We start from the raw sequence: 19,937 nt of genomic DNA on the forward strand, positions 1-19,937 counted from the left end.
TGATGCAGTAGGGGGCAGTCAGCCCGCCAGCTGTTCAGGTAACACGCCTCGTCAAACCAACGAACAGGCAGCATACAGCCTTCCACAGACACGCTTTTGCGCTCGAAGACAGCTGGACGGAGCACAACAGAATGCAGGGATTTCGAGACGCGTTGTTAAAAGTTTCAAAATACGTTTAACTTGACATATCTGCGCTGAAAACTAGTGAGACTCGACGCAAACAAAGTTAAACGTTTCAAAAGCGTTTGTCTGACGCATGAGTAAATAGACCAACCATTAAACAAAGAGCAGTGTGAAGTAGGTCACTAATAGTGTTTTGTTAAATGATATGTAAATAAACAATATTTTGACTTGAAAGCCACTTTTTGAATTGTCTGAATGCTTGTCTGTTGCCACACTATATATATGTATATGATGTAATGTATTTGAATTATAATATTTATTATAAATAATATTTGTAATTATTTTAATTATTATACTCTAAATTACCTTTATTTTGGGAGCCTTTCTCAGTAAATATTAATATTCGATTAATTGTGATGAATTAGATTAATCAGCAAATCATGCAATTAATTCGATTTAAAATTTTAATTAATTTACAGCCCTAATTTTAACACATTTTATACATAGTTCCATGCATTTCTGCACTCTTTAAAGGAATAGTTCACCCAAAATTTAAATTATGTCATCATTTGTACACCCTCAACTCTGTAGTTTGTTCTTTCATGAAACACAAAATAAGATGTTATGCAAAATGTCCAAGCTGCTCATTTACATACAATGAAAGTGGTTGGTCATTGTTTTCAAACTCCAAAAACACCATAAAAATACAATAAAAGTAGTAAATTGTTCTCACTATATTCTAAGGTTTGACATAATTGATTCCTGGCAAGTTTGAAAATGTGACAGTAAATGAGATGAGAGCTACAGCAGAAGGGAATATTATCTATGAAGAACGTCTTTAATTTCATTATATTCCTCGTACAAAGTTATCGTATGGTTTCAGAAGACTTGGAAAATAGCATAGAAGTTATATGGTGCTTTTTTTTGTCCTTCAATAGAACTTGGCAGTATATATTACAAGGCATGTCATACATTATCAATATATCGATTATGGATCGGCACGTTATTTTATATATATATATATATATATATATATATATATATATATATATATATATATATATTTGAGGCATTGATCTATCAACATTAGCCAACATTTAAATTAGAAGCCTAATTTGTGTGCTTTCCAATTCACTCATTTCAGCTGAATATCTGGCGTAATAGCGTTGGGAGACCACAAGGGGGTGATATAACATTTACTGAAGCAGGTTGCAAGGCACAGGTATCACAACACAGGACGGGTATTTTAGAGCTCCTTGCACAGGACACATACACACAAAAGTTACAAAGGTTTTTCTACTTCTTCAAGAATGAAAGTGACGTTGATGAGTTTGCAGAGGTAGACAACTATATATTACCATCCGCTTTTCTTGAAAACTGGTTTTGGAACAATATGAGGGTGAATAAATGATGACAGAATTTTCATTTTCAACTATACTATTACTTTGAACTTTTTTGCAGGTGTTACAAAAAGGCTATTATGCACCACAACAGTATGAATCTCAGTTTAGTTCATGTCCTTCTAACATCGGGTTTACGATCTTCAGTTTCTCTTGCTGTCACTGTTCTGTATTGTTTCAGCATGATCAGCTTTATTGACCTTTTAAGGGCTGACACTTTCTTGGGTGATTTCTTCTTGAGTTTGGGCAGAGAGCGGTCCTGCTCAAAGCCCTTGTTGTCCAGCAGTTGTCTCATGGCGATGTTGGCGAGCTGCTCCATTAACTTGAATGTCTCATTGATGTTCAAAAAGACAGAGAACATGTGCTCGCTGCAACGTGTGCTGACACGCACCATGTCCGGCAGCAGTAGCGTGGCGTTCTTCTCCAGCTGTGTGATGTCAGCCCAGCGGATCACTAGCTTAGCTGAAACACACATTCATATGAATTTAAATCTGGACTAATAAGATTTCTACTGAGCATGACACAGCAAATTATAAACCCAGCAACCAACAAAACGTCTTGTCGCACGACTCCGTTAACCGTTGTGGCTAGTTAAAACTCAAGATTTCCTTGGAAGATATGGAATTTATCTCTGTTTGATGCTATATTGTGGTGTGCCAAGATAAAAGGACATAGTGTCAACCTATTTATAACATTCCTGCAGACAGTATTTCACATCATATTGTTGTGCTGTAGTGCTCACCCTCTTTTCCGAGCAGGTATGAGTAAAAGCACAGGTGATTGATGCTGAGGTACAGCCAGCCCTGCCGTGGCACCTTCCCCTTCCAGTAGCTGCAGGAGTAATAATTCACCAGCTTCTCCTCCTCTGGCATGCCGAAGAGTTTACGGAACTTAGCAATGGCCTCCTTGAACTTATCAGTGTCGTCATCTTCTTTGATATCATGGCTTTTGTTATATTCAGCTATAATGCCCTGCACAGACAGACAGAGGCAGATTATTTCTCAGTTTCCATGTTACCATAGTTACTCCATTCTGCATTTGTTTGACAGTATCATTTTACTTATAGTGCATTCAATACCAAAAACTACTGATAAAAATAGTAACATGGTATAACCATATGATACCATCACTGTACCATAAACGGCATGAAGACAAAAGTTCTAAAAATCTGAAGTTGTAATGTCTAACCTGGATTTTTCCCTTGACGAACGTGGTGATGTCATTTTCATTCTCAAAAATGGAGAGCGTTTGCAGAAGGTTCTGCTCAAGCCACTCCCAGTTCTCAGTGATCTCCTTACGAGAGCTCCCTATTACAAACACATAAACACACAAAGATATTTTGCCATCTAAGGTTTTCAGTCGTCAAATGTAACAAAATCCACGGATTTAGGAAAGTGAATTTGACTTCATTTTAAATGATTAGTTCACCCAAAAATGAAAATTCAGTCATTGTTTACAAAGGGAGAAATTGTGAATAAATGTTGTGCTCAGTGATGTCATACAATGGCAGTTTATGGTGACCACCTCTTCAAGTTTCAAAAGAATGCAAAAGTACAAATCAGAAGTCTAATAAATGATTTCATGAGACTCATGATTGTTATGAAAGTATACGATAAGGTTTGGTGAGAAACAATCCGAAATCTAATGTATTATATAGTGAAATTGTGGACCGACCTTTGATCTCCTGTGTGCGTTCATGATAGGTCACGAGAGCAACAGTTCACACAGCCCCTTCGAGACGTTGGAGCTTTCAAGCGAAAAACTTGTTTATCTAAAAACAGGTCCAACACAGCGATAGTGACAAGAGAACACAACACAGCTGCACACAAAACAGAGAACAGAACTTACTAAACATGTCTGAAGAGTTTGCAGTCGAAGAATTGATGCATTTCTATGCCCAGCCTTATTTTTTTTGTACCGGTACTCGGAAATCAAGTAGAAGCATAGAGGAGGCTACAGGCAGACACAGTCACACAGTGTCCTAATCTGACGACAAACGACATGCAATAAAAGGTATATTTTCTATGATAATCAGAGTTTTTGCCCTAACCAGCCTTGACCAATGACGAGACATTCTGGCACCGGTCCAAAAACTCTCATAACAGTATATTAAAGCCAGCATCTCATGAGCCTGAACTGATTTTGGTCAAGAATGTCACACCTATGAATATTTTTGCAGGGCTCTCACTCTCTTCAGGTCTGTCAAAAATACTCACCGGTTCAGAATGGAGAAGAAGTGTCAGACATTCCCACCTACTCCATCTCTCTGTTTGACTGAGTACTCCTGTTCAAAATAATAAGATTGGGCATAGAAATGCATCTATTCTTCGACTACATACTCTTCAGACATGTTTAGTAAGTTCTGTTCTCTTGTGAAGCTTGAAGAGGTGGTCACCATAAACTGCCATTGTATGACATCACTGAGCACACATGTTCTTTCTTCACAAATTCTTCCTTTGTGTTAAGAAAAAGAAAGAAAGTCATATAAGGTTATAACAACACAGGGGTGAGTAAACAATGACTGAATTTTCATTTTTGGGTGAACTAACCCTTTAAGTCTTTTCCCCCAAACTTCTCCATTTGCTTCCAGATTTATACAGCAGATGGATTTGAGAATATATTTTAAATAACTGTATTAACACAGCTCTCCTCCGGCAAAAAAAATTAAATACATTATTGGCAAGTCTGGGACAAGATTAAGCATCCTAAAGATAAAAGACTCTGCAATTAGCTAATGACTGAAACACACAATCATTAAAAAAAAAAAAAAAAACCCGACCCACTAAACAGAACTCAGCAAAACATATAAATGTGGTTATCTGGCACAAATCAGATCTTTTTAAATATATGTAAACAGTGAAAACACTTGAGATCGGATTATTTGGCATCCGATTTGGGCCACTTTTCAATGTGGTTCTCGATCTGATACATATCCCATATCTGATCATGTGGAGTACATCTAAAAAAATGCATCCGACTGTCCACTTAATTCCAGATTTTGTTGTCATTGTTACGTAATAGAGCTCAGGTAAATTTAATGAATGCATAGCAATCCCTATGTGTAAATCATTGAGGGAGTGTGTAAGTGAGTGATAACACAGTCAGTTATGTTTAAAGCAGAGATTGTCCGATAGTAGATTTTGCCAGTACCAATAACTAAGGTGGTGGAAAAGGCTGATAACCAATAGTTAAAAAAAAAACCAAATTCTTAGTGTTTCCTTACATAACAGGCACAGAGGCTACAAGAGTCCAAAATAAAGAAAAACCCAGATGCAGTTTATTGTTCAACCAAAATCCCAATAACACCCAGAAAAATGTAAGATTTGGTAAAAATGTGGGACTTTTAACTATAAACAAGCCTGAAACACACCGGGGACTCTTATTTTGAATAAACGGAGACTTGGTCCCGTTACAATACTCTATATTTAGGTATTTACCAAATTAAGCTTTTTATTGTCTGTATAGTCACCAGACGAAGGGTTTTGTATATACATATATTTCATCAGATGAGGTTTAATGAGGAATAAGGTTTATTATTATTATTATTCACAAGATATGAAGACACAATGTACTGTATGTGCTGATGGGTCACATTTCTATATAGTCAAATTTTTCTTTGCATGCCCTTGCTTCAATTTAAAACACTCGATTATCTAATTAAAATAAAAAAATATGCATTGAAGGGAGTATAAAAATATAGATGAATATTGTCAATGATGAAAGGTATAAATACAGCAAATCCCCACTAAACTATTTTTATTTCACCTCTAGACGGCGTTGTTATACTGTAAAACCAAAATCCTCCAATGCCGACCACAGAGGAACACGGCGGAATAAAAAAAAAAAACAACTGCAACTATAGTTCCAAAATAAAAAATAAAAAAATATATATCAGCACCGATTAATCGGTAAAACCGATATATCGGTCTACCTCTAGTTTAAAGTCAAGTGAATAGACAAAAAAAAATAAAAAAATCAGATACATGTCAAACTATTGGATCTGTTACTAAAACAAGAGTCGTGCTAAAGCTTTTTAGGAGAAAATATGCACACCATCTTAGCTCAAGCAAACAGGTCTCTTTTTTGTTGCTTGCCTTTAATACAGTGATTTACCAAACGGCCTACAGCTAGTAAAATCGTGAAATCTGAAGCCCATTCACAGTTACTCCTTAACTAGATTAGCTCAGAAACACAGCACTCTCGGCTCCTCTGGGATTCAAGCACTGTCTATCATCCACCCTCTTGCTTTTAACTTCAAACATAATGATCTAGGCTTCAAAAGCAATACAAACGTGTCAACCAATAGAGATTGTTGTCTACCGTTTATACAGCGATAGATATATCATTGCTTTAAGTGGTGCTTTAAGTTATTTACACGTGAAAGCAATGAAGAAGCATTAAGTATTGTGAGAATACATAATGGGGCGTGTCCCAAACAAGTCGAGGACTTGCTATTAAAGGGTTTAACGGGAAGCAGAGTTTAGCTAGTTATGGTTCCCAAGCAACCTCGCAAATTGACACATTTACGTTTAATAAAATATAAAATGCGGTACCAGTTGCACATTTATTGGCTATTTCATCAATGACAGGTGTGTCAAAAAGTTAGTCATTTTGTCCACTGGTTATAATATATTTTAGGGGTAGGATTCAGCAGGGACCTGTTTATACGATATATTAGCAAAGTCCGAGTCACAATACGATCATATTGGGATTCTGTAGTGTATAGGGCTGAGTATTACCTGGCACCTCAAGATACAATACGTATTGCAATACACACATCACGATTTGATATATTGCGATACATTACAATATCATAATTTGATTCAATTCTGAATCAATTCCAATTCATTTCAGCTATATACTGATGTCTGATATAGAGCATGTAGCTGGAAACATCATGTTTTTGTTGGTGAGCTCATTAAATACATTTTGGAAGTAACAGTGAGTCAACTTTATTGTGTGTTTACATGATATGTATACATAAATAGTGTAATATAAATATCGATACATGGATCTCAAGTATCGATACAATATCATGAGAAAAAGTATCGCGATATATCGATATTTGATTGTATCGACACAGCCCTAATAGTGTAGTGGTTGTGCATAGCTATTCAAAACAGTCATATATTGCGATCTTTTACGCACTTGTTTCAAGGTATGCACTGATATAAAAAAAAAATCCCGATACCAATTCCAATTTTAACAAAAACTATAAGCCTACAATGATACCAATACTTTGCAACTTACTTTATTTTGTCATCAGATCACTGTTTTCCTTAGGAATGCTTAAAAAATATACACAGTACTTTGCACGATTATTTTTATTAACCTGTCCTGAGTTTGGATTTTTAATTTTGGTTGAATAGAAATCATGTTATCTAATTCCTTTTAGTGGAAAAAGATCATGTAACATTACATTTTAAATAATTGTAATCAGATTACAGTTACCAACTTCAATTAAGGTAATTATTTTTAAGTACATTACTTGGGTTGCACCCTTACAAAAATCGAGAGTTCATGACAAATTTGCCGCGAATTCGCCATTGATCATTTTCACATGCAAATGAGCTTTGTGGCCAACTTGCGGCAAATTGCACTGCACACAAATAACTAATATTGGCATTATATTCATGCTGTTAGCCAGAGGGGAACTGGCTCCCACAGTGAGCCTGGTTTCTCCCAATGTTATTTTTCTCCATTAACCAACATCATATGGAGTTTTGTGTTCCTTGCCACAGTCGCCTTCAGCTTGCTTACTGGGGTTATAAATACAGTTATTATTTAATTATTTAATTTGTATACACAATTTACAATCATATTTAATCAAACTACACAATGATGTCTCTAAGATTTTATAGATATTACAGTTTCATTTTTTGTTAAAGCATGATTTTCCAAGGGCCTGGGTTGCTTAGTGATTACTGACGCTGACTATCACGCCTGGAGTCGCGAGTTCGAATCCAGGGCGTGCTGAGTGACTCCAGCCAGGTCTCCTAAGCAACCAAATTGGCCTGGTTGCTAGGGAGGGTAGAGTCACATGGGGTAACCTCCTCGTGGTCGCGATTAGTGGTTCTCGCTCTCAATGCCGCGTGTGGTAAGTTGTGCGTGGATCGCGGAGAATAACATGAGCCTCCACATGCTGTGAGTCTCCGCGGTGTCATGCACAACAAGCCACGTGATAAGATGCGGAGGCAACTGAGACTTGTCCTCCGCCACCCGGATTGAGGTGAGTAACCACGCCACCACGAGGACCTACTAAGTAGTGGGAATTGGGCATTCCGAATTGTGAGAAAAGGGGATAAAAATAAATAAATAAATAATAATTAAAAAAAAAGCACGATTTTCTGTAAAGTTGCTTTGAAACAATGTGTGTTGTGAAAAGCGCTATACAAATAAAAATGACGACTTGTTTCTATGACAACTGAAGGGTGTAAAACAATGAAAAAGGAGGAAATATAGAAATAATTTTTAATTTGTTGAGTGGAAAAATAAAAGAGTTTCTGTGAAAAGCGTTTTATAAAGTAACTTAAAATTAATCAGAAATGCAATTACTTTTCAGAAGAAGTAATCAGTAAAGTAATCTGATTACAACTTTTAGAGAAATTAGCAATTTGTTGCGGGTTCCTTTTTTTTATTTTTTTAATTTAACAGCATATTACACTTTGCTCTAAATGTCTGCCAATCTCTATTTTCTCAAATCTATTCAAATGAAATATTTAAAGGTAAACTACAGAGGATTTCTTGTTTAATTTTATTGTTAGAAATGAACAAAATATTAATTTTGAGCCAGTTCATGAAAAATGGGGTTTAAAACACGGCAAGCCTACAGTAGTGATTTCACTGGAAATTTCAGGCTTCTGTCATTTCATTCTTGTCTTTATATCATGTTCGCAGACAAAGAAAATAATGTACAGCTACTATGCCGCACAAATATAATACTTCAGAAATACATTTGTTTTTTCAGGTATACATAAAAAAAACTTTCAAGTAACTTAAGCAATTTTATGTTTCAACAACAGATGTCCACAGACAGCCAAGAATTCTGTGATGTACCTATAACTAAAGATCAATTCTTTGCATGAAAATACTGATACAGTATTATGAGGTAAAATACTTCGCAATAACGATTGTTTCGCCCACCCAAAGTGTTCATACAACTGCAGAAGCCTACTGACCAACACCAAACATCTGCATAACTCAAACCCCAGACATAGTCTCTTAAGTGCTCCAAATTGCACATTAACCCTCGAGTAACTGCAGCAAATGCAGTCTCTTTGTAGACCTGCACAAATATAGATTCCCAACAACTGTTCGGTTTTGTTGAAGAATTGATTCTAAAGCAGAAACAGCATTGTTTGGAAAGGTCTGAACTGAACTTTAAAAGCTAACACATTGCACATTGATTTTTGACTTGAGATTCCACTTTCGAGGAAGTAGAGCGTGAAGTAATGCTCAGGCCACCAGGGAGAAGGCGGGATGTGAGGGAAGATTCCAATATTGGCGGCAGTGGGGGGTGTGAAGGCAGTATGTTACCGTGGGCAATGGTCCAGTAAATCAGTGAATCAGGAGTCTGGTAGAGGATCCGGTACGGGGCCACACGAGCGCTGGAGTCCAACACAACATCAAGGGTTCCAACCAGCAGACCTGTGGGAAAAAAATAAATAATATGCTCAGGATTATGATCTGGAAGTGTTAAAATAGGCTAAACCAGCATTACATTTAGACCCACACAGACACAAAACTAAATTATTTTAGAGGATACACTAAACTGGCCAGTACCAATATGTATAGAAAGAGAGAGTAGGATGGCTGATTGCTTTAGTAAAATGAACTACTCGTAAAAAAGTAAGCATGGTTATGGGTAGATGCTGAAAATCTCAGAATTGCCAAATAAATCAGCCTGGCCCATATAGCATTCTATTATGGATATGCCAGCATGCAATATGCGGCGACAGAATTTGGCAGAAAGCACCACATATTTCCTCAAAATCTGAACGAGAGTCATTCGCTTGCTCCTTGCATGTTCGTTTATTAAAGATTCTGTCTAATTTGAAATGTTTTCAGCTAAAATTTAGCAGATATCCCCTCAAACTCAATGTGAAAATGTCAAAAAGTACAAAGATCCCATGTGAGCCTACTTATGACCAAGGACGTTCAAGAGATTACCAAACAAGAGCATCATGACTAAGATATTGAAACATGAGTAAATCTGTGCATTTTTATTATTACACAGTTCCCTATAACTGCTTTCCTCATAGGAAACACTAAATTGAGTCTGAATCACAATGAGAGAAAATATACAAATATTAATAATTTTGTGTTTGCTATATATATATACACACAGTATATCATTTTTTTTTACTGTTGAAAGATAAACATAAAAGGTGATGATGGAAGCCAAAATATTAAATGCTATGGATGAATATTTACAGAATAATCCATTATTTTGTAGAGAGAGGCCAAAATTACCATTTTTGCCTATGATTTTGGAGCAAAACTACAGGTAAAAAAAAAACAACAACAACCTTAGAAAGGTGGCAGTGTCCTTACTTTATTTGTACACAGAGATGGGTAGGTCTATTACTAAAATCAATTGATTTCAGCACCCCTTGTTGCATTATATGCATTATATGTGAGTCCAAACAAGGGAAAAAACACTCTTCTATGTTGTTTTTCCAATGTTTGAGTGCCTATAACTACTGAAGTATTGAATATATTGTAATATCCTCTTAGATTCTGGTTAAAACCAAACTTTCCTTTTTGTATTTTAATTTTTAAGGCCCTATATGGTTAAATCCCAAAGATACGGGGCTCTCAATGTGGCTCCATTCGTAAACAGTTCAATTTTACCCATTTTCCATGGTAGAAAACCAAATGTGGCTCAATATTATACTACTACAGTAAAAGTAATTACAAAATCTAAAATTTAGCAAAGGAACTTTCTTGACATGGAATAACTCCATGAACTCAAATGAGTGTTGTGGCTTTTAGTCCATGCCTCTTAGCTTTGAGGTCATCCACATGCTAGTGAACTTTCAGCAAGTTATATGCATTTAAAAATGACAAGTCTTTGCTTTCTAAGAAAACGATTTATGACATAATTTTGTCTGCATGGGCGTATTTACATTCCACTCAAAATTCACTCTAGGATAAGAAATATCCCGCTTGATAATACCACCTGCAACCAACTAGCAAAAGCAAGCAGAAAATTATTATTCACATCGATAACATAAATTAAACCCTTAAAGCCCTTCAATATGTTCCACCCCAACTTCCAGTTTCAACAGGAAATATGTCACTCAAGAAATAAAACTGGGCTCGACAAGCCATTTCATGGGGTCTTTAACTAGCTTTTGGCTTTTAGCACTGGCTAAAAAAACCTCCATTACCGGCTTTTTAAAATAAACTGCTCAGCCCTAATTGAATGTAGATTGGGCATGTCCACGAAAAAAATTACACCACAGACACGACCAGAGCCTGTTAAACACCCTGAGCAAGTCTGCAACAGGTTGTTTGCGACTTTGAAGATTTTACCTGAGGTACATTAACATTGCTGCAGGGTGAAGTTGCGACAGCGCTAGCATCAGAGCCTCTGACACGCCACATGAAGACTCCTGATTAACCTCCCGATCAAAGCATGAGTATCTGACTCTGGTATCATGCTCCCATTACCTCCAGATCTACTCCACTGATTCTCTCAACAGTCTGAAAAGTTGGTTTTGTCCAAATCTACAACATGGTATCACATTTAAACAGCATTATGGTGGGATGCATCATGGGTTGGATTCCATTGTCATGATAAATAAATCGCTTCGTGTCTGCTGGCATAGCTACAGTACTATAAACTGGACAATGAAAATGCGCTTTTATTTTTGAACTCTCGAAAAATCGAGATTTTGACTATTGTTCTTATGTGAATAAATATCGGTACATTTCTAGCTTCAACAGAATTTGTACTTCAGACCTTTGTTTAATGGACAAACATTTTTTTTTTTTTTTGATTATGTCTTCATATCATGTGACCCACATTTGTTTTTCAACCACTGAAAATGGGTAAAATTGAACAATTTACAAATGGAGCCAGATTGAGAGCCCAATATCTCTGGGAATTAACCATTTAGGGTCTTAAAAATGTAATTACAAACACAAAAGTTTGTTTTTAACCTGAATCTAAGAGGATATTACAATACACAGTATACTTCTGGACTTACAGGCACTCCAACTTTGAAAAACAACAACAACAAAAAAGTGTCCCATTTGTGGACTCATTTGCATATAATGCAAAAAGGGGTGCTGAAGTCAACTGATTTTAGTAATAGACCTACCAATCTCTGCGTAAAAATAAAATAATGATGCTGCCACCTTTCTAAGGTTATATTTCGACCTGTTGTTTTACTCCAAATTCATATGCGAAAATGGTCAAATTGTCATTTTGACCCCCACTACAAAACAATGGATTTCTCAATAAATGATGATCCTTGGCATATAATATTTTGGCTTTCATCATCATTTGTTTTAAAACCATTCAAATAATAAAACAATTATTGAGTCAGGGAGCTCTAGTTGAGTTGACATGAAATGACCCTTTTGTACAACTTTAAAAAACGTAGAATTTAGAGTCGTATAGACTACTTTTATAAAACTTTTATGGGTTCTTGTTTGTCCTTTTTGGAGCGTAACAGCTGTGGTCATTCAATGGTCATTGTATGGATAAGAGCTGCGTTAGGATTCTTTCAAATCTACTGTTGTGCCATGGAAAAATAACAGCATACAGGTTAGGAATGATATGAGGGTGAGTAAATAATGACAGAATATTCATTTTTGGGTGATGAATAACTATCTCTAATAACTTCACGTGCAGTCATTTTTGAAGTCATTAGTTTTGCATTGTGACAACACAGATTTTCCCGAACATGAATGTGTGGCTGAGAATAGAGATCCTCTAAGACAACAGTGGCTTCCTCTTTCTGTGTGAGCACAACACCACCACCTTCAGATCACATGACTTTCTCTTCCTCCTTTCATACTGTATGCTCGGATGAGCCTCGGTTTCCTTGGTTGCGGAATCAAGAGAGCAGGGATTTGAGAATACAGTAAGCATCACATGATCTATTCAGTTACAGCGCTCTAGACTTACCACTTTGTTTACGAGTGCTCTTCCCCCCGAAATAACATTTTTAAGGGCACAGTCACAAATTAATAAAAATGTGGTAAAAGGGGCTCTTTGAAAAGTAAATATTGACAATAACTGGATTAGTATCAGCTGTTAAATATTATCACATTTGCCTTAAATTTCTTAATCAATAGTGACTTCAGATTGACTAGTCAGTGGGTTTTCTTGACCCCCATTGGACACATTTCTTAGGTAATGTTTCCTTGAGACACAATATTGTTTTAAAAAACAGCTAAGCCACATTCCACACTAATCCGGTTTCGTTTGAAAACACTGTTTTCTGTTTCCTAACGTCATCGTTTTCCAAAGTATGCTGTAATATTGGAGAGCGCTTTCTAAACAGTCCATTTTCAGTGTTGGAAAACTCTGTTATAGTGTGGAAGAGAGGCGTAAATGTAGAGAACATAATGTGTTTTCAAATGCAAATGTTTTAGTATGGACGTGGCCCTATACGGAGCACAATGGAATCGAACAGAATGCAGAGGTCTCAAGACATGTTGCAATATTTTTATATTGGCTGCTTAAAAAAGGAAGGAAGGCGCACGATGACCAAAGACGCAAATATGTATGGCTGTATTGCCGGTGCTTTAAAGGGGACGAATTTAAGTACAAGACTTTTCCTAGAGGGTTTAACAGCGTAAACTGTTCATAAGCTAAAGCACAGCATGCTGCCAGTAAGTACTGGGGCTTAAAATATTGAAAGTAAAATTATATAAAATGTAGGTTAACTAGTTGACATCACTAATCGACTGGTCAGTTGTTGGACAACTAGTCGACTATCGCGAACCGTTCCTAATAGTGACGTACCAAGTATATCCTGAATGAACAGAAACTGTAATCACAGAATCGTGATTTAAACCAAATCGAAATTTAACCAAATCTCCCTAATGCAACCTGAATGCATATTCTTTCCAATACAAACTTGAATCTGTGACTTTAAGATCCTCTATTGGTAATATATACTGGTTTTGCTAGACGAATTCGCAGGTCACCAAACTTGAACTTTTGTACTAGGTGAAAGATGAAAGTTTTGCACATATGCTTGCGTTTATACGCATTTGGGTGGAACACAAAGTCTGCTGTGACTGCACATTTATCCTAAATGAAGTTGAACACAACTCAATCTGATTCTGATTTCTTGTTAGGGTGCATGGACGAGGAGTTGTGGGAGGAACATTTCATTGTTGTCTTTCTTAATTCTAAATATAGAATGTAGCCTGCTCTCAACTGAATTCATCTTTGCTCAGACAAAAGCAGCCTCTTTCCTGCACATGGGCAAAATCAATATTCTTCTAAACAGCGTCAACCTGATACAACTGTATTGAATAGCAAAAAACACAAAGGAGCTGTTGATTTTACCCTTTTTCAGCACAAAAACAGCGTTTGCCTTTATTTGGATCCATGTTGAGCACTTGGCAATTGGGTAATGGACTAAATATGAAATAATCTGCTTTATTGTAGGTAAACATGCACAAACGTGTTTTTCTTTGGTGCTTTTGGTCAAACGCGGACTAGTCAAGACTCCTTTGGGTCGGTCTGCTGGGCCGTGCCAGCCTCATCGACTCTCACTGGCAACTGGCACACAGTGCACACATTTATGTAACCATGACATCATCTTTTCTAGCTAGTGCACGCTTTGTGTCTGTCTTTTGTCAGTGACACAAATATTGGCAGCATTTCAGCTCTTAAGAGTGTGTATCTCACTTATTTAGTGTCAGTTGAATCTTAACCATAAATAATTTATTTCCGTCCATCAAAGCTCAAACATGAAACAGCAGATATGTCAATCACTGATAAAGAAGATGAAAGTGAATTCCACACATATCTGCCCACCAATAAATTCAGGTCAGATCACCAGGTGAGGTACTTGTCAATACAATGCACTGCACAAAGCCACAAGTGATAGACCGATAAATCAGGCAATACATCAGCCAAAGTTTGGTCATTTTGAGATTATCGCCATCGGCCGATAACTGCACCCACTTGGCTGAGCAGTTAGCAATATTTTGTTTGTTTACCAGTACCGAAATCTGCCGACAGCTTTGTCAACACATAATGAAAGTTCTGTTTTCAGATACTGTAGTGATATTTTAGTAAATACTGTGAAAAATAAGTTAATTTTATTTCCGCAATTATTTATTTGTTTTTTTTTCTCATTTGCGGTCATAAAATAGTTTTATGTATATAGCAGCATTTTTTCGGTATTGGTTTTGAAAAAAACAACAACAAAAAAAACAAAAACATATTGGAATTAAAAATCACATGAATTTTGCCGATACTTATAACTAAGCTGGTGGAAAAGGCTGATAACCGATTAATCGGCTGATTAATCGATTTATTTAATTTTAAAATAAATTCTTAGTCTTTCCTTACTGTGATAGGCACAGACATAGACACAACAAAAGTCCAAAATGAATAAAATCCCAGACGCAGTTCATTGTGAAACAAAAATCCCAATCTCAATAATAATCCAAAAAAAAAGATTTGGTGCATAATTCGTGACTTTTAAAGATGAACATTACCGAAATACACCGGAGACTCTTAATTTAAAATGTCTATGCTGCCAGCTCATAGAGGAACACGGAGGAATAATAATAATTAAAAATTATTTTAACATTATTTTTGCCGTTAACCAAGAGTTCCAAAAGCAATTATCTGTGCCAATTAATCTGTAAAACCGATATATCGGTCGACCTCTACATCTGAGTCAACCACTGATAAAGAAGATGAAAGCGAATGCCACACATATCTGCCCACCAATAAATTCAGATCACCAGGTGAGGTCCTTGTCAATACAATGTACTGCACAAAACCAAACAAGCTCAGATGTTATCGGGCAATACATCGGCCAAAATTTGGCCATTTTGAGATTATAACCATCAGCCGATTACTGCACCCACTTGGCCGAGCAGTTAGCGAAATTTCGTTTGTGTAACAGTACCGAAATCTACCGACAGCTTTGTCAATACTCTATGAACAAGACTGAAAAACACGGGGGACACTTACTTTAAAATGTCTGTGCTGCCAGTTTCCAGACGAACACAGAGAAATAATAATAACTATCAGCATTGATTTTTGCCGATAACCGATAGTTCCAAAAAGCAACTATCTGTGCCGATACTAGGGTTGCGTGGTTTACCGGTACTAAAGAAGTATCGTGATCCCAGAAAAATTAAAATGGTACAATATCATCTTGTTGCTAATTTCGGTACCATATTACAGTATGCTGTCGTTAACAAAATGATAAGAGATGTGACAGTTTTAAGATGAAATCACTTTGAAAACCTCTGGATATGGCCAAGTGTGATCATTAAACAGCAGAAGGATGTAATTTAATTAAATAATATACAGTCACATGTGCTGCACGCTACAGAATGAACAAAAGGTGCCACTCTGCTCCGTCATATGATTCCCACACACTCACACAAACTCAACACACACTGCTGGTGCTTCATTTTCATGCAGTGTGTTTAGAGTATAAACGGCTGTTAACACTTAAAGCTACACTATGTAACTTTTGGCCCTCTAGCGGTTAAAAAATAAAACTGCGTGTGTCTTGTGGAAGAACGTTGTTTTGGTAATGATGAAAGTTGTGCTTCAGCTCAACTCCTCATCCTCTGCGTGGATGAATGTGGCTCGAGGCACCGGTGTACACTGGATACAGGACATCTTATCAGAGCGACTGGACAAATAAATAACGAAAGAAAGGAAAAGACGGGATATCTGACACGTCATCTGAGCAGGTAAGTGTCATATCTTACGCTGTTGCTTTGACTTTTTGGAAACATTGATGTTTTGAAATAAATGACGTTACAAAAGTTAGGCAACATTTGTTAACATTAGACACAATGATTGCTAGTCTGATAAGGTCAGATGTGTGTGTGTGATTACACAACTATACATAAACCATATCAATAAAATATATTATTGACAGGGGCGGACTGGGAAGAGAAATCGGCCCGGGATTTTACATAGAAACTCTCCCAAAAGTTGTTGGTGGGGTGGCGGTCCTTTTCTGCATATCGCTGACCCCTTTGGCATATCGCAGCGCCGTGTTGTGGCCCGTTCTGCATAACGCGGCAGCCCATTTCAGCTTACTGCGGCCCATTCGGCCCCGTTTCTCGGCCGGCCCTTCGGAAAAAGTCATGGTTCTTCTGATGGCCAGTCCACCCTGCCTGCTGAGTAAGAAAAAAAAGCCATCGCTGGGTCGCTTTTAAATCCTTTCAGATCTCAGAGTTGTTGCCACTAGGGATCTGCTGATTAAGAAGGCTATTTTCAACGAGGTGCTGACTGCTTAACAGGTTAAACTATTTTTTTATTCTGTGTGCACGTCATGTTTAGAATACATTAGGTTTATTGTAGGCTACATCACAGGCCTATTTTTTCTATCCGATAGCAATTTTTTTTACATCATAACTGTTATTGGTTAACGTTCTTTACCGAACAGCTGTCATATTAGATCAACGGCTAATGCACGACTGCACGTTGTGAAATACACGCAACTTTTCTCCCCAATTTGGAATGCCCAATTCCCAATGCGCTCGTGGTCCTCGTGGTGGCGTAGCCTCAATTTGGGTGGCGGAGGACGAATCTCAGTTGCCTCCGAGTCTGAGACTGTCAATCTGAGCATCTTATCACGTGGCTTGTTGAGCACGTTACCGTGGAGACTTGGCGCATGTGGAGGCCCACGCTATTCTCCACGGCATCCACGCACAACTCACCAATCGCCCCGCCAGAGTGAGAACCACATTATAGCAACCACAAAGAGGTTAACCCAATGTGACTCTTCCCACCCTAGCAACCGGGCCAATTTGGTTGCTTAGGAAGCCTGACTGGAGTCACTCAACAAGCCCTGGATTTGAACTTGCAACTCCAGGTGTGGTAGTCAGCGTCTTTACTTGCTGAGCTACCCAGGCCCCCACTTTTCAGCGCATTTTTATTTCTAATAGATTTAGCTTAGTCTACCTGTTAATTATTTTCAACAATGTCCTGACTGTTTTAATATGTTAAGTAACTTTTACTTGGTGATTTCCGTATAGAACAGGCTTTTAGGGTTGCTCCATTGATCCTGCACTATTCATTCAATTGTTTTCAATAAATATGTCTGTTAAATATTCACTAACGTTGATTTACTGAATGCGTGTCATGTTCTATATTTAATCTACAATGATCATAATGCAAGGCGAGCACGTCATGGATAAATGCCCCTTTTCAGTGGAATTTAGCTTCGGATTTGGAATAGATTAAGTATTTTAAATGGGTTGCATAAACACATTTTTTGACTGTTTTCTGAAGGTTGGTTTCATTTAGACTAGTCGACTTCAAAATTTCCATTTAAACGTCAGTGAAATTAGTCATTCAGCACATCCCTAGCTGCCACCTCTGAAAAGCCAAGCTGATGTTGATTCGGGTTTTATTATGGACTCTGTCGCTTTCCCTTTTTTCTTGAAGATTCTGCTCTGTTCCGGGTTTCTTTGTTTTTACAAAGTGATTACCTGGAGGTTTGCCGTTTTGAATGATCCATGGTTAATTTTTCACGTTCATTGTGACAACAAACTTTCAGCATCAGCTACTCCCACACACGTGCTACAGAAGCCAGAGCTTCTCTGTGTACTGATATGACATCAACACGCACGGGGGAATGACGTATATATGCAATTTCCCAATCCGTCCCGACAGCTCTAAAATATGTATAATATCATTATTAGTTTTATCAAATTGTATTTGGGTAAAGACTTGGTTTGGAAGATGGACTTTTGTTGCACTCTCTCATTAATAACATTTTGTTATTTTTTAACAAAAAAAAAGTTACATAGTGTAGCCATATCCAGAGTTACATAGTGTAGCTCTGGTGCAGCTCCAGTGGTGATGGGATTATCCCTGCATTAATGGGAAGCTTGATATAACTAACCCTTCAAAAACAGGAAGAACTCAAAGGTCTGTCAAAATAAAAGTCCCGCTTAAATGAAAGCTCCATTCAACTGGATGAGTGAAATTGAAGATAGAAAAATATAACTACTGTATTAAAATGTAAAATTGAAAAAGTAGCAATAATACTCATAATAACAATTATATAATATGAAATGGGTAATATTATTAATATTCTTATTTTTAAGCAATATCACAAATGCAAGTGTTTTATCAGCATGGTGTGATTCAGCCATAGCATTTTTTTCATTAATGTTTTCAGTTTTATTTGAATAAAGCTGTATGTATCAAGTTGATTAAACACCATTTGATCATAACATTTAATTAAAACATTTAACATGGAATCCAGAAAAATTAAAACGGAAAACGCATAATTTGTATCTGTGAGACTTTATGCAGTTCTTTTAATCAAGACATTTTCTGTGTAATTTCTTCAAAAATCTGAGGCTTTTTATTTGTTGATTATAGTATCGATTTAGTATTGATACCAAGGTACCAGGGCTGGTATCATACCGAAGCCAAAATTTTGGTATTGGAGCAACCCTACAAAATACTTATATATATATATATATATATATATATATATATATATTTGTATGTATGTATGTATGTATGTATGAGTATACTGTTTGTATATTTTAAACTAGAAGTCAGTCATTTTATATTATATCCTCCTGATTCATTTGCGTCTTTCGCAATGCTTCATGGAATGAGTGGTTCATTGTCTCATAAAAAAAAAAAAAATGTAATCTAGATTTGTGGCAAAGATCTAGTAAATTCACCGGGTCTGTAAGTATAGTCTTTTTTTCTGATTTTCAAACACTTTGTCACTGATGTTGATTTGTAACTTCATCTCAGATCTGGTTGGTTTGGTTTATGGCTTTCAACTCTTAGCTATGGTAAAAAATGAATGGCAAAAATATTTCTGGATCCAAGGCCACTGAAATGTGGGTGCTTGCTATTGAGCACCATTATGGCCACATATCCACATCAGAATGCATCTGTGGGCCGTGCAATTCTTTCACACAAGCAATAATGCAAAGCCATTTCCATGGTGCTGTGCATGGCTTGCACACAGTATATATATATATATATATATATATATATATATATATATATACACACACACACACACACACACACACACACATTTATATTATTCCTTCACAAAGATGAATCTGCCTGAATCCAGCCTTTCTGAAGCCCCCCCAGATCATCACCGATCCTCCACCTGGTCATCTAATGGTTAGACGGAGACCCGGAGAGGCCTTCAAGCAACAGTGTCTCACACCCACTGTGAAATTTGGTGG

The 19,937-nt window shown here is 36.9% G+C and overlaps 1 protein-coding gene across 1 annotated transcript in view; it reads right to left on the reverse strand.

Annotated features, from left to right (window-relative positions):
- Positions 1-19,937, reverse strand: part of tbc1d9 (TBC1 domain family, member 9 (with GRAM domain)) — a 44,724-nt gene that overhangs the window by 22,953 nt on the left and 1,834 nt on the right. The window contains exons 2-5 of the mRNA XM_051703511.1: positions 9,060-9,170; positions 2,712-2,830; positions 2,266-2,494; positions 1,724-1,985 (exon numbers count right to left, since the gene is read on the reverse strand). Of these exons, the coding sequence (XP_051559471.1) occupies positions 1,724-1,985; positions 2,266-2,494; positions 2,712-2,830; positions 9,060-9,170 (721 nt within the window). The remainder of the gene's footprint in view (positions 1-1,723; positions 1,986-2,265; positions 2,495-2,711; positions 2,831-9,059; positions 9,171-19,937) is intronic.

Source organism: Myxocyprinus asiaticus, chromosome 7, assembly GCF_019703515.2.
Source record: "Myxocyprinus asiaticus isolate MX2 ecotype Aquarium Trade chromosome 7, UBuf_Myxa_2, whole genome shotgun sequence".
NCBI classification, from domain to species: domain Eukaryota; kingdom Metazoa; phylum Chordata; class Actinopteri; order Cypriniformes; family Catostomidae; genus Myxocyprinus; species Myxocyprinus asiaticus.